The 18,717-nt window shown below is 40.5% G+C and overlaps 1 protein-coding gene across 8 annotated transcripts in view; it reads right to left on the reverse strand.

The window, feature by feature from the left end:
* Positions 1 to 297: 297 nt before the first annotated feature.
* ZNF527 (zinc finger protein 527) overlaps positions 298 to 18,717 on the reverse strand; it is a 29,638-nt gene continuing 11,218 nt past the window's right edge. For 3 of the 8 annotated variants that reach the window (XM_035283561.3, XM_035283560.3, XM_035283564.3), the window contains exons 5-6: positions 7,958 to 8,056; positions 1,502 to 3,876 (exon numbers count right to left, since the gene is read on the reverse strand). In XM_035283561.3, coding sequence (XP_035139452.1) covers positions 2,300 to 3,876; positions 7,958 to 8,056 — 1,676 coding nt within the window. In that variant the 3' untranslated portion in view covers positions 1,502 to 2,299. Of the gene's footprint in view, positions 3,877 to 7,957; positions 8,057 to 18,717 lie in introns of all 8 variants that reach the window. The other 5 variants (XM_035283563.3, XM_008987900.5, XM_003735561.6 and 2 more) reach the window with 2 other exon arrangements.

Genomic DNA, 18,717 nt, shown 5'->3' on the forward strand with positions numbered 1-18,717 from the left:
GGGAGGCTGAGGCAGGAGAATTGCCTGAACCCAGGAGACGGAGGTTGCGGTGAGCAGAGATCGCGCCATTGCACTCCAGCCTGGGTAACAAGAGCGAAACTCCGTCTCAAAAAAAAAAAAAAAAAAAAGAAATGATGACAAGAATTAAGCTTATAATAGTAACATTTTAGATTCCATGTAACATCAGTTTGGAAACATTTTATAATCATATTGTTTCTGTTCAAGGGTTGAAGTACTGAGTCACTAAATCTGTATTTTAAGCTGTTTAAAGGGAATTTGAATATTTATGAAAAATAATTTTCAGATTTTTATTAAAGTATAAATTGAATATTAAACAAATTATACACACATATAAATCCTTCATTCCTTCCTCATTCATTTGTTCTGATATGTTTTTATAGAAGTTCTTCAGGCAACGCCCAATATTCTTACTGGTTCTGACTGTTCAAGATGGCCCAGCTGCCATGTCGCCAGGTTATTTCCCTACATCCATCCAGAAAAGAAAGAAATGTATTGCCTCACAACTTCACCTTCACTACTCCCAAGAGTGGAAATTATTTAGTCTCTAACAATTTTAGGCATTAACTGCTTTACTTTTACCATTTGTTAAAAACAAGTCATTCTATCTGCCAGTGATATTTTTGTCTGATATCTCCAGCTGCAAAGAAGTTATCCATAAAGTTCTTAAACCAAATGTAGAGCCCACCCACAAAAGACCTCATTTACGATTTTATTATATTTTGCCACAGAATATGTTTAGACCCATACTGAAAGAAGAAAATTAAGGTCTTCCTTGAAAATGAAGAGCCATTCATTAAACAAATGAAACCATTATTCTCTTAGCTTTCCATTCTCTTTTTTTTTTTTTGAGATGGAGTTTCGCTGTTGTTACCCAGACTGGAGTGCAATGGTGCGATCTTGGCTCACTGCAACCTCCGCCTTCTGGGTTCAAGCAATTCTCCTGCCTCAGCCTCCTGAGTAGCTGGGACTACAGGTGCGCACCACCATGCCCGGCTAATTTTTGCATTTTTAGTAGAGATGGGTTTTCACCTTGTTGACCAGGATGGTCTCGATCTCTTGACCTCGTGATCCACCTGCCTTGGCCTCCCAAAGCGCTGGGATTATAGGCGTGAGCCACCGCGCCCGGCCTTCTATTCTCTCTTTACAGGCATATGGTGACTCACTGTGACAAATGATTTTAACTCCTTAAGGGAGAGCCTGTTAGAGAATTTTACTTGGTGAATTTTATAATATTCATCCACATTGCAAAAAAAAAACTAAGAAACACTAAAATAATTTATCGACAAGTAAAATCTAACAATGGTCTCAGCTTTGTGGAGGCTGTATATTTGACTTTCATAAACTTATTATATCGTAAGTTTTCTCTTCAGAATAAACAACTATGCCATGTAAAAAATTAAGGCTTTCTCATATGGGTAGCAAACACAGAATGTGTGAATCAGTACTCTAATTTCCTGAGGCAAAAATCTAATCCAAATTCAGTTAAGCCAAAAAAAAAAAAAAGGAAATTTATTGGAAAATAAAAAAAGAAAAAGGATGGCGGTGCTGTCAAGAATGGCTGGATCCAGGAGATCAAACAGTATCATCAGATTTCCCCCTCATCTCCATTTTCCTCTGTTAGATTTCTCTTTGGGAAAGCTTTCCTCATGAGTGGCAAAACGGCTACTGGCGAGTTTTTAATCTTATTAAATCCTTTAAACTTGCAATTCCAGAAAAAACATCTCTCTTACTACCCATAGCAATAACCCCAAAGGACTTCACTGATCCACACAGAGCCATCTGCCAATCTCGTATCACTAGGTTGTGGGATATAATTGGCCAGCCTGTGACCAATCATGCCTGTAACCCCACACTTTGGGAGGTGGAGGTGGGTGAATCACCTGAAGTCAGGAGCTTGAGACCAGCCTAACCAATATGGTGAAACTCCATCTCTACTAAAAATACAAAAATTAGCCAGGTATGATGGTGGGTACCTGTAATCCCAGCTACTCAGGAGGCTGAGGCAGGAGGATTGCTTGAACCCAGGAAGTGGAGGCTGCAGTGAGCCAAGACGGCACCACTGCACTCCAGCCTGGGCAACAGAGCAAGACTCTGTCTCAAAAAACAAAACAAAACAAAACAAAAAGTAATGGACATCTATGAATGAGCTACTTCAAATAATGGATACTCATAAACTGAAATATGCACTACAGTCAAAAATTACTAACCAAAAAGAACTCACTAATATTCAATAAGGACTGATGACAACCCCATGTTTTCTTTCCTATACTTGTTATAATCAGAGTGTTTCTCTATTATGAATTCTCTGGTGTCGTCTAAGGGCTGAGACACAGCTAAAATTATTCCCACATTCGTTACATTTATAAGGTTTTTCTCCAGCATGAATTCTCTGGTGTAGCCTTAGGGACAAGATCTGATGAAAAGCCTTCCCACATTCATTACATTCATAGGGTTTCTCTCCAGTATGAATTCTCTGATGGTGATTGAGATAAGAGCCACAGCTGAAAGCCTTCCCACATTTGTTACATTCATAGGGCTTCTCTCCTGCATGACTTCTCTTGTGGTGAATTAGAACTAAAGCATCGCTGAAGGCTTTCCCACATTTATTGCATTCAAATGGTCTCTCTCCAGTATGAATTCTATTATGCCGATTCAGCTGTGAGTCAGTCCTAAAAAACTTCCCACATTTGATGCACTCATAGGGCTTTTCTCCGGTATGAATTCTCTGATGTTGATTCAGGTGCGAGCGATAGCCAAAGGTCTTCCCACATTCACTACATTTGAAAGGTTTCTCTCCTGTGTGAATTCTCTGATGCAGAGTAAGGGCTATGCGTCTGCTGAAGGCTTTTCCACATTGACTGCATTCATAGGGTTTCTCTCCGGTGTGAATCCTCTGATGTTGGTTGAGGTGTGCACTCTGTCGGAAGGCTTTGTTACATTCCTTACATTCATATGGTTTCTCACCTGTGTGAATTCTCTGATGTTCAACAAGGAAGGCATAACGGCTAAAGGCCTTCCCACATTCATTGCACGCAAACGGTTTCTCTCCAGTGTGGATCCTCTGATGTTGGGCAAGGTGTGCACTCTGTCTGAAGGCTTTGTTACATTCCTTACACTCATAAGGTTTCTCCCCGATATGAGTTCTTTGATGGTCACTGAGAAAGAAGTGATGGCTAAATGCTTTGCCACAGTCGTTGCATGTACATGGTTTCTCTCCACTGTGAATTCTCTGAGGTTGAGTAAAGAACGAGTAACAGCTAAAGGCCTCACCACAGTCACCATATCCATGGGGTAATTTTCCAAAATGAGTGGTCTGATGTTGAGTAAGCAATGAGTGGAAACTTAAGAGATTTGAAAAATCATTACTTTCATAAGGTTTCTCACTAACAGGAATTCCTATATCTTTAAAACCAGAGTATGTACTCTGGTTGAATTCTTCACATTCATTACCTATCAAAGATTTCTTCTCAGCACAGAGGCTTTTATATTCAATTATGACTGAATTTTGGGAAAAGATTTTATCATAAATATCAAATTTATGTACTTGCTGTATGGTAGGAACTTCCTGTTGTCTTAAAAATACCGATTTCAGGGGTGTGCTTCTCCCAGAATTACTATATTCTTCGTCTCTTTCCCCAGTAGAGATTTCCTTCACTGCTATCACTGGCGTGAAATGCTTCTCCTCATTTCCCTGATGTAGCTCAAACCCACCGTTGTATTTCCGGGCTTCTCTGAAACGGCAGCAGTCAAGGCCATGACTTGCTAGCCTTTCCATGACCACCTCCTGGGATATTTCATCTTCCTCAGTGAACCATTTTGGAGATAATTCCTTGACGTCACACCAAGACTCCCAGTCTGAAAAATATCAAGAAAGCAAATGTCTGCTTTGTTCTCTTGCTACTAGGAAGAAAACTGTTATAGAAGAAATGGAAGAATTTAACTGGGGGGAAGGAGGGTAGAAAGTACAGGGTTCTAACATCCTAGATGTGGCCATGCAATATGAACAAAAGAGAATGGAAACACAAAGAATAGAGAGCTGAGAAGGGAATGTGTATGTGTTGCTGAAGGGGAGGTGGAAGTTGGGGAAATAGGTAAAATGCAGGTCATCAAAAAGCAGGCAAATCTACATGCTAACAGGGTAAGGAATTGAGGATGTCTGATTAGATCACAGCCAGTTTCCCTGCCTCTAGTCTTTAAAGCCTCCAGTCCCTCCTGCACTGGAATTCATGACTGAAAGCTCCATGAGGGCAGGCATTGACATTCACTCCCTTTTCTTCTACTATTGCATCCAATGCCTTGGACAATGTCAGCACATTGTTAAATGAATGACTTCTGCTGGATGAATTTCATAACAACTTTTCCCACTAATGCTATTCAACAACTAAGATTTCTATCAGGGTCCAGGGCAGACTCATATATATATATATTTTTCCCAGTGATTAAAAGAAACCTGGTGGTCAGCTTTTCCCATCATTGAGGGAAAATGATGATACTGAGAAGATATGTGATGCTTTCAAGAGAGGATATTGGTTGGGGTAAGGCAGAATGAAAACTATTTTTTAGAAGATGATCTCAAAAAATGAGAAAGTCCTTTTCACACCACAATAATCAGCCAATATATTCAAATATATAGAATCTAGTAGTAGGCCCCCAGTACCTAATAGATGGGGGAGAAGCCTGACACAGGGTCTTTCTACCCTTTGTAAATTCTGAGAGCTCAAGCCTGTGCATATGATTATTCCATATGACACACAATGAAGAATGAGCTAATATGTGATAGATTATTAGAGGTATCAACTTCAGGAAAAAATAGATCAAAACTCACGAGCTTAGTTAATGAATAATTCTTGGAGAATATGAGCTCCATTTTCAAGGCTATAATCAGGATTCCAAAACATAGTGACTATTTCAGTGACAGAGACATTTTCATGTTTATATGGGGTTAGAGATTATTTTACAACTACATAGTTTGGCATTAGGGGTTAAATAGATACAGTATTTGCCATAACAGTTTCCCATCCGTTGAAAAGTAAAGCTGTCTCCAGTATAGGTCAGAACAAAATTGAAAAGAAAATATTATTCATCTACATCTTTCTTCTTTCCAATACACCCTTCACCTAACAAAGCCCTCAGCCCTATCACACAGCCTTGGATTTTCTTACCAGGGCCCCATGTACACCCAGGTCTAAGAGGATTTGTTTGCCTATCCTTGGTTAGAATTCATTCATTCTTTCTTTCTTTCTTTCCCTAGAAATACAACTACTTCTGTTCCCTCACTCACTTGCCAGGATCTCATCTCTTATATACATCAACTGAAGCCACTATATTCATCTTACCAAAATTAAGTCTTTATTCCAGACAAATAGCAGGTTTAGACAATAACCAACTTACTGCCGAATAAAAGGAGCCTGATGGGAGAAGACTGCAGATATTTTCCAATATGGGGGACTCTGAAGTGCCTGGAGCTCCAACCACTATCTTTACACATAGACTTACAGTTTGGATCCCCTTGATTAAAAGACTGTATAGAGCTATGCTATCCAATATGAGAGCCACTAAGTATATGTGGCAATTCAAATTTAAATCACATTTTAATATTAGTTCCTCAGTCACACTAGTCACACTTTTAAGCACTCTAAGCTAAATGTGGCTAGTGGCTACTGTATTAGAAAGTACACATATAAATTATTTCCATCATCACAGAAAGTTCTACTAGAGGCTGAGCATGGGGGCTCTGCCTGTAATCCCAGCACTTTGGAGGCCGAAGTGGGTGGATCACTTGAGCCCAGAGGTTCAAGGCCAGCCTGGCCAACATAGTGAAACCCCGTCTCTACTAAAAATACAAAAATTAGCCAGGTGCAATGGCTCACACCTGTAATTCCCGCTACTCAGATGGCTGAGGCACGAGAATTGCTTGAACCAGGAGGCAGAAGTTGCAGTGAGCTGAGATCATGCCACAGCAAGCACTCCAGCCTGGGTGACACAGTAAAACTCTGTCTAAAAAAAAAAGAAAGAGAGAGAAAGAGAGAGAGAGAGAGAGAGAGAGAGAGAGAGAGAGAAAGCAAGCTCTACTAGACAGAACTGGACACTAATATTACCCTGCACTAATATTACAAAGATCTTATGGCAAATGAGGAAACAACAGAAAAACAGGGAAAAGAGTCCGTTAAAGGGAGAGGACAGAGCTGTGAAAAGAGAAAATGGTTAGTGGTAAGAACTATCTTATACATCTCAATAAGCTAAGAATATGAAAATGAAGAAGGCACCTGGATTTAGCTCAGCTAGAGGCGCAGAAGCCAGATTGCAGGTGGTAAGACAGTGGAAGAGAACCTGAGGTGCAGGCAGTGAGTTAAGATTACAACTGCTGTGTAAGTCATTGGAAGGGAGAAGGAAGCATGAGTCGCAAGAATATGAAAAACGTCCTACAAAATGTTACTAAACTCTTTTAAGTAAGATTTAAATGAACCACTGTAATATATAATTGCACCAAAACAAAAAATATATATGCATACTTTTTTACCACAGGTTAATTTATATCAGGTCAGTTTCAACCAGAATTCCATAAAGATTTTTTTTCCAAACTTAAAATTATTGTAAAGAAACTTGGACAAAAATAATCAATAATATAAAAGAAAATTATGAACAAAAAAAGAACATTCCAAAACCAGTAACATGACCTCAGCCCTTGCATTTTTATACCTTTCTTCCATAAAAATCTCTGTGAAAGAACTCGACCAGGGTTGACTTGTAAAATTCTCTATCATTGTGGAAAATGTCAAGAAAGAATATCAATGGAAACACTTGGAGCATTAAAAACTTGTAAGATACAGAGAACACAGTGAAGGAGAGCATGACCTCCTCACTACCGTCCTGGCCACATCTGGTTAAAGGGAATGAATTTGACATTAACCTTAAAAACATGTGAGTGGGAGAAAATACCACAAAGTCAAAAGGCCAGGAACAATCTGAGAAAAAACAACTAAAACATGTAGCTTAGAAAAATGAATAATGCCTAGAATTTAGTTCTACTATAAAACAATAAGAAAAAGACAACCTAATTCTCCAAAATTGGAAGTATGCCAGTAATCCCAACAGTTTGGGAAGCCGAGACAGGAGGATCGCTTCAGCCCAGGAGTTCTAGATCAGCCTGGGCAACACAGGAAGACCTCATCTCTACAAGAAAAATAAACAAAAAAATGAAGCAGGTGCAGTGGTGCGTTACACTGACATGGGAAGACTGATTGAGCTCAGGAGGCAGAGGCTGCAGTGAGCCAAGGTCATGCCACTGCACTCCAGCCTGCACAACAGAGTGAGAACCCGTCTCAAAAAAATATATGAGCAGAGAAGACAAAAACTTCATAGACAATGCATTCCTGGAAAGATGATTAATAATATCACTAGTAAATTAAAGCCATAAGAGCATTTCCCTTCCTCATATCAGCAGAAATTTCAGTTAGACAATATTAAAGACAATATCAAAAACTTAAGGCCAGGCATGGTGACTCACATCTGTAATTATAGCACTTTGGGAGGCTGAGGCAGGCAGATTCCCTGGGCTCAGGAGTTCGAGATCAGCCTGGGCAACATGGTGAAACTCCCATCTCTACAAAAATGCAAGAAAAAAAAAAAAAAATTAGCCGGGTGTGGCAGTGTATGCCTGTAGTCCCAGCTACTCAAGAGGCTGAGGCAGGAGAATCGCTTGAACCTGGGAGGCAGAGGTTGCAGTGAGCCAGTATCGCACCACTGCACTCCAGCCTGGGCACAAGAGTGAGACTCGGTCTCTAAAGAAATAAAAACAAACAAAAAAAAACCTAAGTTGAAGAATATCTAGAGAGGAAGGAAAAGGCATTCTCAGACACTATCATTGTTAGTACGAGCAGAAACTGATACAATCACTGCCCAGAACAAGTTGGGTATCTTTTAAATTAAAACTTACACTTCCATGTTCCAGTAATTTCACTTTGAGGTACAAATTTCTTTTCTTTTCTTTTTTTCTTTATTTTTTTTGAGACAGGGTCTTGCTCTGTAGCCCAGCCTAGAATGGAGTCCAGTGGCATTATCACAGCTCAATGCAGCCTTGACCTCCCAGGATTAAGTGACCCTCCTACTTCAGTCTCCTGAGTAGCTCAAACAATAGGCACACAGCAACATGCCAGGTTAATTTTTTTTTGTCCGAGACAGATTCTTGCTCTGTTGCTCAGGCTGGAGTGCCGTGGCGTGAACTCAGCTCACTGCAACCTCCACCTCCCAGTTTCAAGCAATTCTCCTGCCTCAGCCTCCCAAGTAGCTGGGATTATAGGCACCCACCACTATGCCTGGCTAATTTTTGTATTTTTAATAGAAATGGGGTTGACTATGTTTGCCAGGCTGGTCTTGAACTCCTGACCTCAAGTTATCCTCCCACCTTAGCCTCCCAGAGTGCTGGAATTGCAGGCATGAGCCATTGCACCCAACCTGAAAGTATTTTTTAAAAACTACAGAACCCAGAAAAATACAAATAAAAATAGAGACAATATATAGAATTAAAACCAAATTTATCGAGGGATAGGGGAAGATGGTGCTGTAGAAGCAACTCAGGATTGCAGCTCTCAGTGAAGGCGCAGAGAGTGAGTGAGTGGGTCTGGAAAACGCCGCATTTCCAGACGGATGTTTGTTGCCCACAGAACAAGGAAATTCCCAGGTGTAGGAGAGACATGGGACGCCAGTGCAGCTGTTTCAGCTGGCGCAGCCATTTCAGCCGGCGCCGCAGTGCAGCGGCACTTTGCACAAAATGCACTGGTCTGGGTGCCTTGTTAAACCGGCAGTTTGAGATTTGGGAGGGCAGATTAGCATATTCATCTGATTAAACAGGACTTGGACAGTGAGCCAGGCCAGGAGATTCCCAGGAAATGACGTTTGAGCCGGCGCAGTGGGTCGCTGCATGGGAAATCACACAGATCCCGGTGCCCTTTCAGCAGGCGACTGAAACACCTGGGAGAGAGTCACCCGTTCAAGTTAAAGAAAAAAAACAAAAGGGCTCTGAGGCAGGGAGCCAGGTGATCAGGCTCGGCGGGTCCCACCCCCACAGGGACAAACAAAACAGCAATTCGAAATGCTCGGGGTTGAGAGTTTCAGGGCGGGCACAGCTGAACCCAGGATGGTGCAGCTCAGTGGGGGAGGGGCATCCACCATTACCAAGACATTCCACCCCTACTAAGGTACTCTCCCATTGCTGACGCAGCCTGCCATTGCCAAGGCAACCTGCCATAACAGAGAAAGTCCACCAATACAGAGGCGGGCCACCATCACCACAGCAGTTCTAACCACACCCATATAAGCAGGACTACAGGGAATTACACTTGGCAGCAGGGCGGAGCCCACGACAGCAGGGCAGAGCCCACGGCAACAGGGCGGACCCCACAGCAGCAGGGCAGAGCCTCAGCAGGCAAATAGTGACTCAACTGCCTCCTAGCTGGGCAGGACAGTGCAACGGATACTCATAAATAAAGCCCTAACTCCCCGAGACAGAGCATCTGATGGAAGAAAAGGGCTTTATGAGTTCTGTGGCAGCAGACTTAAACGTACCTGCCTAGCAGCCCTGAATGAACAACAGCGCTCACAGCTCAGCACTTGAGCTCCTATAAAGTACAGACCGTCTCCTCAAGCAGCTCCCTGACCCCTGTATATCCAAAGAGTCACCTCAAAAAGGACTGATCAGACTGATATTTGGCGGGCATCATTCTGGGACAAAGATAGCAGAAGAAGAAACTGGTAGCATCCCTCACTGTTCTGCAGCTGCTACAGGTGTACCCCAGGCAAGCAGGGCCTGGAGTGGACCTCAGCAGTCTTACAGCAGAGGGGCTAGACTGTCAGAAGGAAAACTAAGAAACAGAAATACTTCATCATCAACAATCTGGGTGTCCACTCAGAGACCCAATCGAAAAATCAGCAACTACTCAGACGACAGGTGGATAAATCCACAAAGATGGGAAGAAACCAGTGCAAAAAGGAGGAAAACACCCGAAACCAGAACACCTCGCCTCCTACAAAGGACCTAAACTCCTCACCAGCAAGGGAACAAAGCTGGACAGAGAATGAGTGTGATGAAATGACAGAATCAGACTTCAGAAGGTGGGTAATGAGAAACTTCTGTGAGCTAAAAGAACATGTTCTAAATCAATGCAAAGAAACTAAGAACCTTGAAAAAAGATTTGAGGAAATGATAACAAGAATGGACAACTTAGAGAGGAATATGAATGAATTGAAGGAGCTGAAAAACACAACACAAGAACTTCGCGAAGCATGAACAAGTTTCAACAGCTGAATTGACCAAGCAGAAGAAAGGATATCAGAAGTCGAAGATCAACTCAATGAAATAAAACAAGAAGCCAAGATTAGAGAAAAAAGCGCAAAAAGGAATGAACAAAGTCTCCAAGAAATGTGGGACTATGTGAAGAGACCTAACCTACGTTTGATAGGTGTACCAGAATGTGATGAGGAGAATGAATCCAGCTGGAAAATACTCTTCAGGATATTATTCAGGAAAATTTCCCCAACCTAGCAAGGCAGGCCAATATCCAAGTCCAGGAAATACAGAGAACACCACAAAGATATTCCACAAGAAGAGCAACCCCCAAGGCACATAATCATCAGATTGAAATGAAGGATAAAATTCTAAGGGCAGCCAGAGAGAAAGGTCGGGTCACCCACAAAGGGAAGCCCATCAGACTCACAGCAGATCTCTCGGCAGAAACTCTACAAGCCAGAAGAGAGTGGGGGCCAATAGTCAACATCCTTAAAGAAAAGAACTTTCAACCCAGAATTTCATATCCAGCAAAACTGAGCTTCATAAGTGAAGGAAAAATAAAATCCTTTGCAAACAAGCAAGCACTCAGAGATTTTGTCACCACCAGGCCTGCTTTACAAGAGCTCCTGAAAGAGGCACTACACATAGAAAGGAACAACCAGTACCAGCCATTCCAAAATATAACAAATGCTAAAAAGCATCAACAAAATGAAGAATCTACATCAACTAATGGGCAAAACAGCCAGGTAGGATCAAATGGCAGTATCAAATTCACACATAACAATATTAACCCTAAACGTAAATGGGCTAAAAGCACCAATCAAAAGACACAGACTGGCAAATTGGATAAAAAGCCAAAACCCATCGGTGTGCTGTATCCAGGAAACCCATCTCACATGCAAGGATACACAAAGGCTCAAAATAAAGGGATAGAGGATGATTTACCAAGCAAATGGAGAGCAAAAAAAAAAGCAGGAGTTGCAATTCTCATCTCTGATAAAATAGACTTTAAAGCAACAAAGATCAAAAGAGACAAAGAAGGCCATTACATAATGGTAAAAGGATCGATACAACAAGAAGAGCTAACGATCCTAAATATATAGGGACCCAATACAGAAGCACCCAGATATATAAGGCAAGTTCTTAACGACTTACAAAGAGACTTAGTAAAATCCTGGGTAACAAGGATACCCAGGGCTTGAACTCAGACCTGGAACAAGCAAACCTGATAGACGTTTACAGAACTCTCCACCCCAAATCCACAGAATATACATTCTTCTCAGCACCACATCACACCTACTCTAAAATTGACCACATAATTGGAAGTAAAGCACTCCTTAGCAAATGCAAAACAACTGAAATCATAACAAACAGTCTCTCAGACCATAGTTCAATCAAGTTAGAACTCAGAATTCAGAAACTAACTCAGAACCACACAGCTTCATGGAAACTGAACAACTGGCTCTTGAATGTTGATTGGATAAACAATGAAATGAAGGCAGAAATAAAGAAGTTCTTCGAAACCAACAAGAACGAAGACACAACATACCAGAATCTCTGGGACACATTTAAAGCAGTATCTAGAGGAAAATATATAGCAATAAGTGCCCATATGAGAAGAGTGGAGAGATCCAAAATTGACACCCTATCGTCAACATTGAAAGAGCTAGTGGGAGCAGGATCAAAAAAACCCAAAACCTAGCAGAAGACAAGAAATAACTAAGATCAGAGCAGAACTGAAGGAGATAGAGACATGAAAAACCCTTCAAAAAATCAATAAATCCAAGAGCTGGCTTTTTGAAAAGATCAACAAAATCTGATAAAAAAAAAAAAAAGAAAAGAGAACAACCAAATAGATGCAATAAAAAACGATAAAGGGGAAATCACCACAGATTCCACAGAAATTCAAACCATCATCAGAGAATATTACAAACAACTCTATGCACATAAACTAGTAAACCTGGAAGAAATGGATAAATTCCTGGACTCCTGTGTCCTCCCAAGCCTAAACCAGGAGGAAGCCGAAACTATGAATAGACCAATAACAAGGTCTGAAGTCGAGGCAGCAATTAAGAGCCTACCACACAAAAAAAGCCCAGGTCCAGATGGGTTCACAGCAGAATTCTACCAGACACACAAAGAGGAGCTGGTACCATTCCTTCTGAAACTATTCCAAATAATCCAAAAAGAGGGAATCCTTCCTAATTCATTTTATGAGACCAACATCATCCTGATGCCAAAACCCAGCAGAGATTTAACAAGAAAAGAAAACTTCAGGCCAATATCCATGATGAACATAGATGCAAAAATCTTCAATAAAATACTGGAAAGTCAATTGCAACAGCACATCAAAAAGCTTATCCACCATGATCAAGTAGGATTCATCCCAGGGATGCGAGGCTGGTTCAACATATGCAAGTCTATAAACGTAATTCACCACATAAACAGAACCAAAAACAAAAACCACATGATTATCTCAATTGACGCAGAGAAGGCCTTTGACAAAATTCAACAGCCCTTTATGCTAAAAACCCTCAATAAACTCGGTATTGATGGAATGTATCTCAAAATAATAAAAGCTATTTACGACGAACCAACAGCCAATATACTGAATGGGCAAAAACTGGAAGCATTCCCTTTGAAATCCGGCACTAGACAAGGATGCCCCCTCTCTCACCACTCCTATTCAATATAGTACTGGAAATTCTAGCCAGAGCAATCAGGCAAGAAAAAGAAATAAAGGGTATTCAAATAGGAAAGGAGGAAGCCAAATTGTCTCTATTTGCAGGCGACATGATGGTATATCTAGAAGACCCCATCGCCTCAGCCTAAAAACTCCTGAAACTGATAAACAACTTCAGCAAAGTCTCAGGATATAAAATCAATATGCAAAAATCACAAGCATTCCTATACACCAATAACAGACTTAAAGAGAGCCAAATCAAGAATGAATTACCATTCCCAATTGCTACAAAGAGAATAAAATACCTAGGAATACAACTTACAAGGAACGTAAGGGACCTCTTCAAGGAAAACTACAAACCACTACTCAACGAAATAAGAGAGGACACAAACAGATGGAGAAACATTCCATGTTCATGGTTAGGAAGAATCAATATTGTGAAAATGGCTATACTGCCCAAAGTAATTTACAGAATCAATGCTATCCCCATCAAGCTACCATTGACTTGCTTCACAAAACTAGAAAAAATCAACTTGAACTTCATATGGAACCAAAAGAGAGCCCACATAGCCAAGTCAATTCTAAGCAAAAAGAACACAGCGGGAGGCATCACACTACTGGACTTCAAACTATGCTACAAGGCTACTGTAATCAAAACAGCATGGTACTGGTACCAAAACAGAGATATAGACCAATGGAACAGAACAGAGGCATCGGAGGCAACACAGCATATCTACAACCATACAATCTTTGATAAACCTGACAAAAACAAGCAATGGGGAAAGGACTCCCTGTTTAATAAATGGTGTTGGGAAAACTGGCTAGCCATGTGCAGAAAACAGAAACTGGACCCCTTCCTGACACCTTACACTAAAATTAACTCCAGATGGATTAAAGACTTAAACATAAGACCTGGCACCATAAAAACCCTAGAAGAAAATCTAGGCAAAACCGTTCAGGACATAGGAGTAGGCAAGGACTTCATGACCAAAACACCAAAAGCATTGGCAACAAAAGCCAAAATAGACCAATGGGACCTAATCAAACTCCACAGCTTCTGCACAGCAAAAGAAATAGTCACTAGAGTGAATCGGCAACCAACAGAATGGGAAAAAATTTTTGCAGTTTACCCATCTGACAAAGGGCTGATATCCAGAATTTACAACGAACTCAAACAGATTTACAAGAAAAAAACAAACAAGCCCATCCAAAAATGGGCAAAGGATATGAACAGACACTTTACAAAAGAAGACATACATGAGGTCAACAAACATGAAAAAATGCTCATCATCACTGGTCATTAGAGAGATGCAAATCAAAACTACATTGAGGATACCATCTCATGCCAGTTAGAATGGCGATCATTAAAAAATCTGGAGACAACAGATGCTGGAGAGGATGTGGAGAAATAGGAACACTTTTACACTGCTGGTGGGAGTGTAAATTAGTTCGACCATTGTGGAAGACAGTGTGGCGATTCCTCAAGGACTTAGAAATAGAAATTCCATTTGACCCAGCAATCCCATTACTGGGTATATAGCCAAAGGACTATAAATCATTCTACTCTAAGGACACATACACACGAATGTTCATTGCAGCCCTGTTAACAATAGCAAAGACCTGGAACCAACCCAAATGCCCATCGATGATAGACTGGACTGGGAAAATGTGGCACATATACACCATGGAATATTATGCAGCAATAAAAAATGATGAGTTTGTGTCCTTTGTAGGGACATGGATGAATCTGGAGAACATCATTCTCAGCAAACTGACACAAGAACAGAAAGTGAAACGCCGCATATTCTCACTCATAGGTGGGTGATGAACAATGAGAACACATGGACACAGGGAAGGGAGTACTACACACTGGGCTCTAGGGGGAGCTGGGGAGGGATAGCATGGGGAGAAATGCCAAATGTGGTTGAAGGGGCAGAAGGCAGCAAAACACACTGCCATGTGTGTACCTATGCAACTATCTTGCATGTTCTGCACATGTACCCCAAAACCTAAAATGCAATTAAAAAAATTAATTAAAAAAAACAAACTTATCAAACATGTAATTAGACTTTCACCTATTAAAATAAAAAGATAATCAGATTAGTTTATAAAGTAAAACTCAAATCTGTATTGCATATAAGCCCTATACTTAAAGTTATTCAAAAAAATTGAAAATAAAAGGATGAGTAAAGACCATAAAGAAAGCATTACAAATTGGCTGGGTGTGGTGGCTCACACCTGTAATCCCAGCACTTTGGGAGGCCAAGGCAGGTGGATCACCTGAAGCCAGGAGTTTGAGACCAGCCTGGACAACATGGTGAAACCCTGTCTCTACTAAAAATACAGAAAGTAGCCGGGCATGGTGGTGGGTGCCTGTAATCCCACCTACTCAGGAGGCTGAGGTGGGAAAATTGCTTGAACCCAGGAGGTGGATGTTGCAATGAGCCAAGATCCCACCATTGCACTCCAGCCTGGGTGACAGAGCAAAACTCCATCTCAAAAAACAAAAAGAAAAAGAAAAAAATGAAAGAAAGCATAAAAAAAGCAAGGAAACAGAGTCTTCCATATAGCCTTAGGAAGGAATGTAGGCAGGTGACAACTTGATTTTAGCTTTGTAAGACCCACTTTTTATTTCTGACCCCCAGAGCTATAATAAATTCGTGTTCTATTAGCCACTAAAAGTGTTTGAATTTGTTACAGCAGAAAAAAAACTATGACAGCTTTTCTGGAGGGTATTCTGGCAATTCCTTGTAAAACTACGTATGAGGCCAGGCATGGTGGCTCAAGCCTGTAATCCCAGCACTTTGGGAGGCCGAGGCGGGTGGATCACGAGGTCTAGAGATCGAGACCATCCTGGTCAAAATGGTGAAACCACGTCTCTACTAAAGATACAGAAAATTAGCTGGGCATGGTGGTGCGTGCCTGTAATCCCAGCTACTCAGGAGGCTGAGGCAGGAAAATTGCCTGAACCCAGGAGGCGGAGGTTGCAGTGAGCCAATATCACGTCATTGCACTCCAGCTTGGGTAACAAGAGTGAAACTCCGAGTAAAAAAAAAAAAAAAAAAAATACGTATGAATGACCGGTGCGGTGGCTCCCGCCTGCAATTCCAACACTTTGGGAGGCCAAGGAGGGCAGATCACTTGAGGTCAGGAGTTCAAAACCAGCCTGGCCAACATGGTGAAACCCCATTTCTACTAATAACACAAAAATTAGCCAGGTGTGGTGGTGAACACCTGTAGTCCCAGCTACTCGGAAGGCTAAGGCAGGAGAATTGCTTGAACCTGTGAGGTGGAGGTTGCAGTGAACCACGATTGTGCCACTGCACTCTAGCCTGGGTGACCAACTGACACTCTGTCTCAAAAAAAGAAAAAAAAAGAGGAAGATCTTCATGAACTAATATAAAGTGATTTCCTGTTAAGCGATAAAAGCAAAATGCAAAATGTATCATAGTGCACTGCTTGTCATATAAAGATGATACGAAACAACTACCAGTCTAACTGCTAATTTGTGCAAGAGAAACATAAAAAGGATAAACTTGAAACTAAGAAATTGGTAACATACAAGGGTTGAATAGGAAATGGGTAGGAAGAAGTAGAGAAAAAGAATAAAGTAGTAGGGACATGGAGGGCACAACACTTTTTGGAGACCTACATTATACTATTTTACATGGCTTTGATTCTTAGAGGCATAGTAATGTTTTAGATACCAATAAATAAATAAATAAATCCAGGATGTAGTAGGAATGCAAAATAGAACATAAACAGTAATAAATGGGCCAGGGGCGGAGGCTCACACTTGTAATCCAGCACTTTGGGAGGCTGATGTGGGAGGATCATGAGGTGAAGAGATCAAGACTACCCTGGCCAACATGGTGAAACCCTGTCTCTACTAAAAATACAAAAATTAGCTGGGCACGGTGGCATGTGCCTGTAGTCCCAGCTACTCCAGAGACAGGAGAATCGCTTGAACCCGGTGCAGTGAGCCAAGATCGCACCACTGCACTCCAGCCTGGTGACAGAGTGAGAGCGAGAGCGAGACTCCATCTCAAAACAAAGAAGCAAACAAAAAACAGTAACAAATGAACCTAAAATAACTAACCTAAGTAATTTTGGAAATAGTATTTTGATTGAATACTGTAAGACTAAAACAAAAAAATACTATACTCATATACCTAAATCTAGTTGGTAAATTTGTTTCTTGCAGAGAAATAGGTTAGAAATTCTGAAACTACTTTATGTGTATACTAAAACTGAACAAATAGGTAAATATAGTTTTTCTCATTATCCGAAAAAGAAATTACAAATAAGTAAGGGAGGAAGGCTGCAATAATCTCTGTAAAGCAGGACTAGAAATCAAGTTATTAATAAAACTGATAGTTTTGGTACATAAAAAGATAGAGATAACAAAAAATTTAAAAAAAGAGGCAGAAATAAATACAGGGGTGTGTGCACAAATCTATCTATGTTTCCCAGCTTTAGCTGCCATAAGGGCCAGAAGCAGTGACATCTCAGTAGCCTAAAGCACACCTAGCACCCAGACCTTAGTTTCTAAACACCATTTCCCAATAAAAGCAATGAGGGCTCCTTGGAGAAGTGGCTGATTCAAGGCTAGGACAAGGAAAACAAAATAACCTAGAATACCTTGTGCCAGAAGGAAGAATGTGCTCAAAAAATGCGTGGGGGCGTGTCAGAAGGTCAAAGGAACCAATGTGAAGGCAATTCCAACATTTAAAGCTGGAACAATTTGAGAAACAAAATAATGATTCACTGGATTTACTTCACAGAAAGAAACAAAAATCCATAAATCCAAAAATAAATCCATTTAAGTTTTATGAAGTCATTACATTTCATAAGGTAAATTAGATTTACCTCTTAGAAAAAAAAATCCATAAATATAATTAAATATATAAGTAAATGGAGGGGAAGGAACAGCTCTTTATACAAAATAATCCTAATTAGTATACATAAAAAAAAGCGGGAAATGAAAAAATCAACATTAGGTTAACACCACAGTAATAACAGTTGAAGAGATCCAGCAATAAATGCTAAAATTAATGGGCAAAAATTACAGAAGAAACTGAGTAATCTCCAAATATCTCCCACAAGATATTTATGAATTACAAATAGAAAAAATAAGAACTTTATAAAGCAGACACTACCTTCACCAAGTTCGCAAAGTTAACATCACTAATAAGACATATCGACATTATGCATCCTTTGGTATGATGCATTATTTCTGTGGCATTCTTTGCAAAAATGCATTACCTCAATCTAATCACAAGAAAATATCAAAACAGGTAGATTCAAACTGAGTGCATGCAAATACAATGAGCCATTTGTCCAGAGAAGCATCTCTGAGGATTCCAGGAGAGATTTCTTCCGGAAGATGAAGTCAATGGATCGCCTAATATGTCCAAGTATCTTGAGATTCAGACAATTGATGGTAAGTCAGGAATTGGATCAGGGATATGTATATATAAATTCAGCAAAAAAATAAAATAAAATAAAAGACAAAATTTCCAAGTCATTATTAACTCCAGGGAAAACAAAAAGGTATACAGAAAAAGAAATCTGGCATATTCACAGCACAGCTATGACTAGCACTAAATGGCTGTGATAATGTAAATCCTGAATTCTGACTTAATAAAAATTACGACATTGATAAGATGGGGGATGGGAAATGCATGTATGTGTGTGTGTGCACATGTGTTGGATTCAGGAGAGGAAA

This window comes from Callithrix jacchus, chromosome 22, assembly GCF_049354715.1.
Source record: "Callithrix jacchus isolate 240 chromosome 22, calJac240_pri, whole genome shotgun sequence".
In the NCBI taxonomy this organism is placed as follows: Eukaryota; Metazoa; Chordata; class Mammalia; order Primates; family Cebidae; genus Callithrix; species Callithrix jacchus.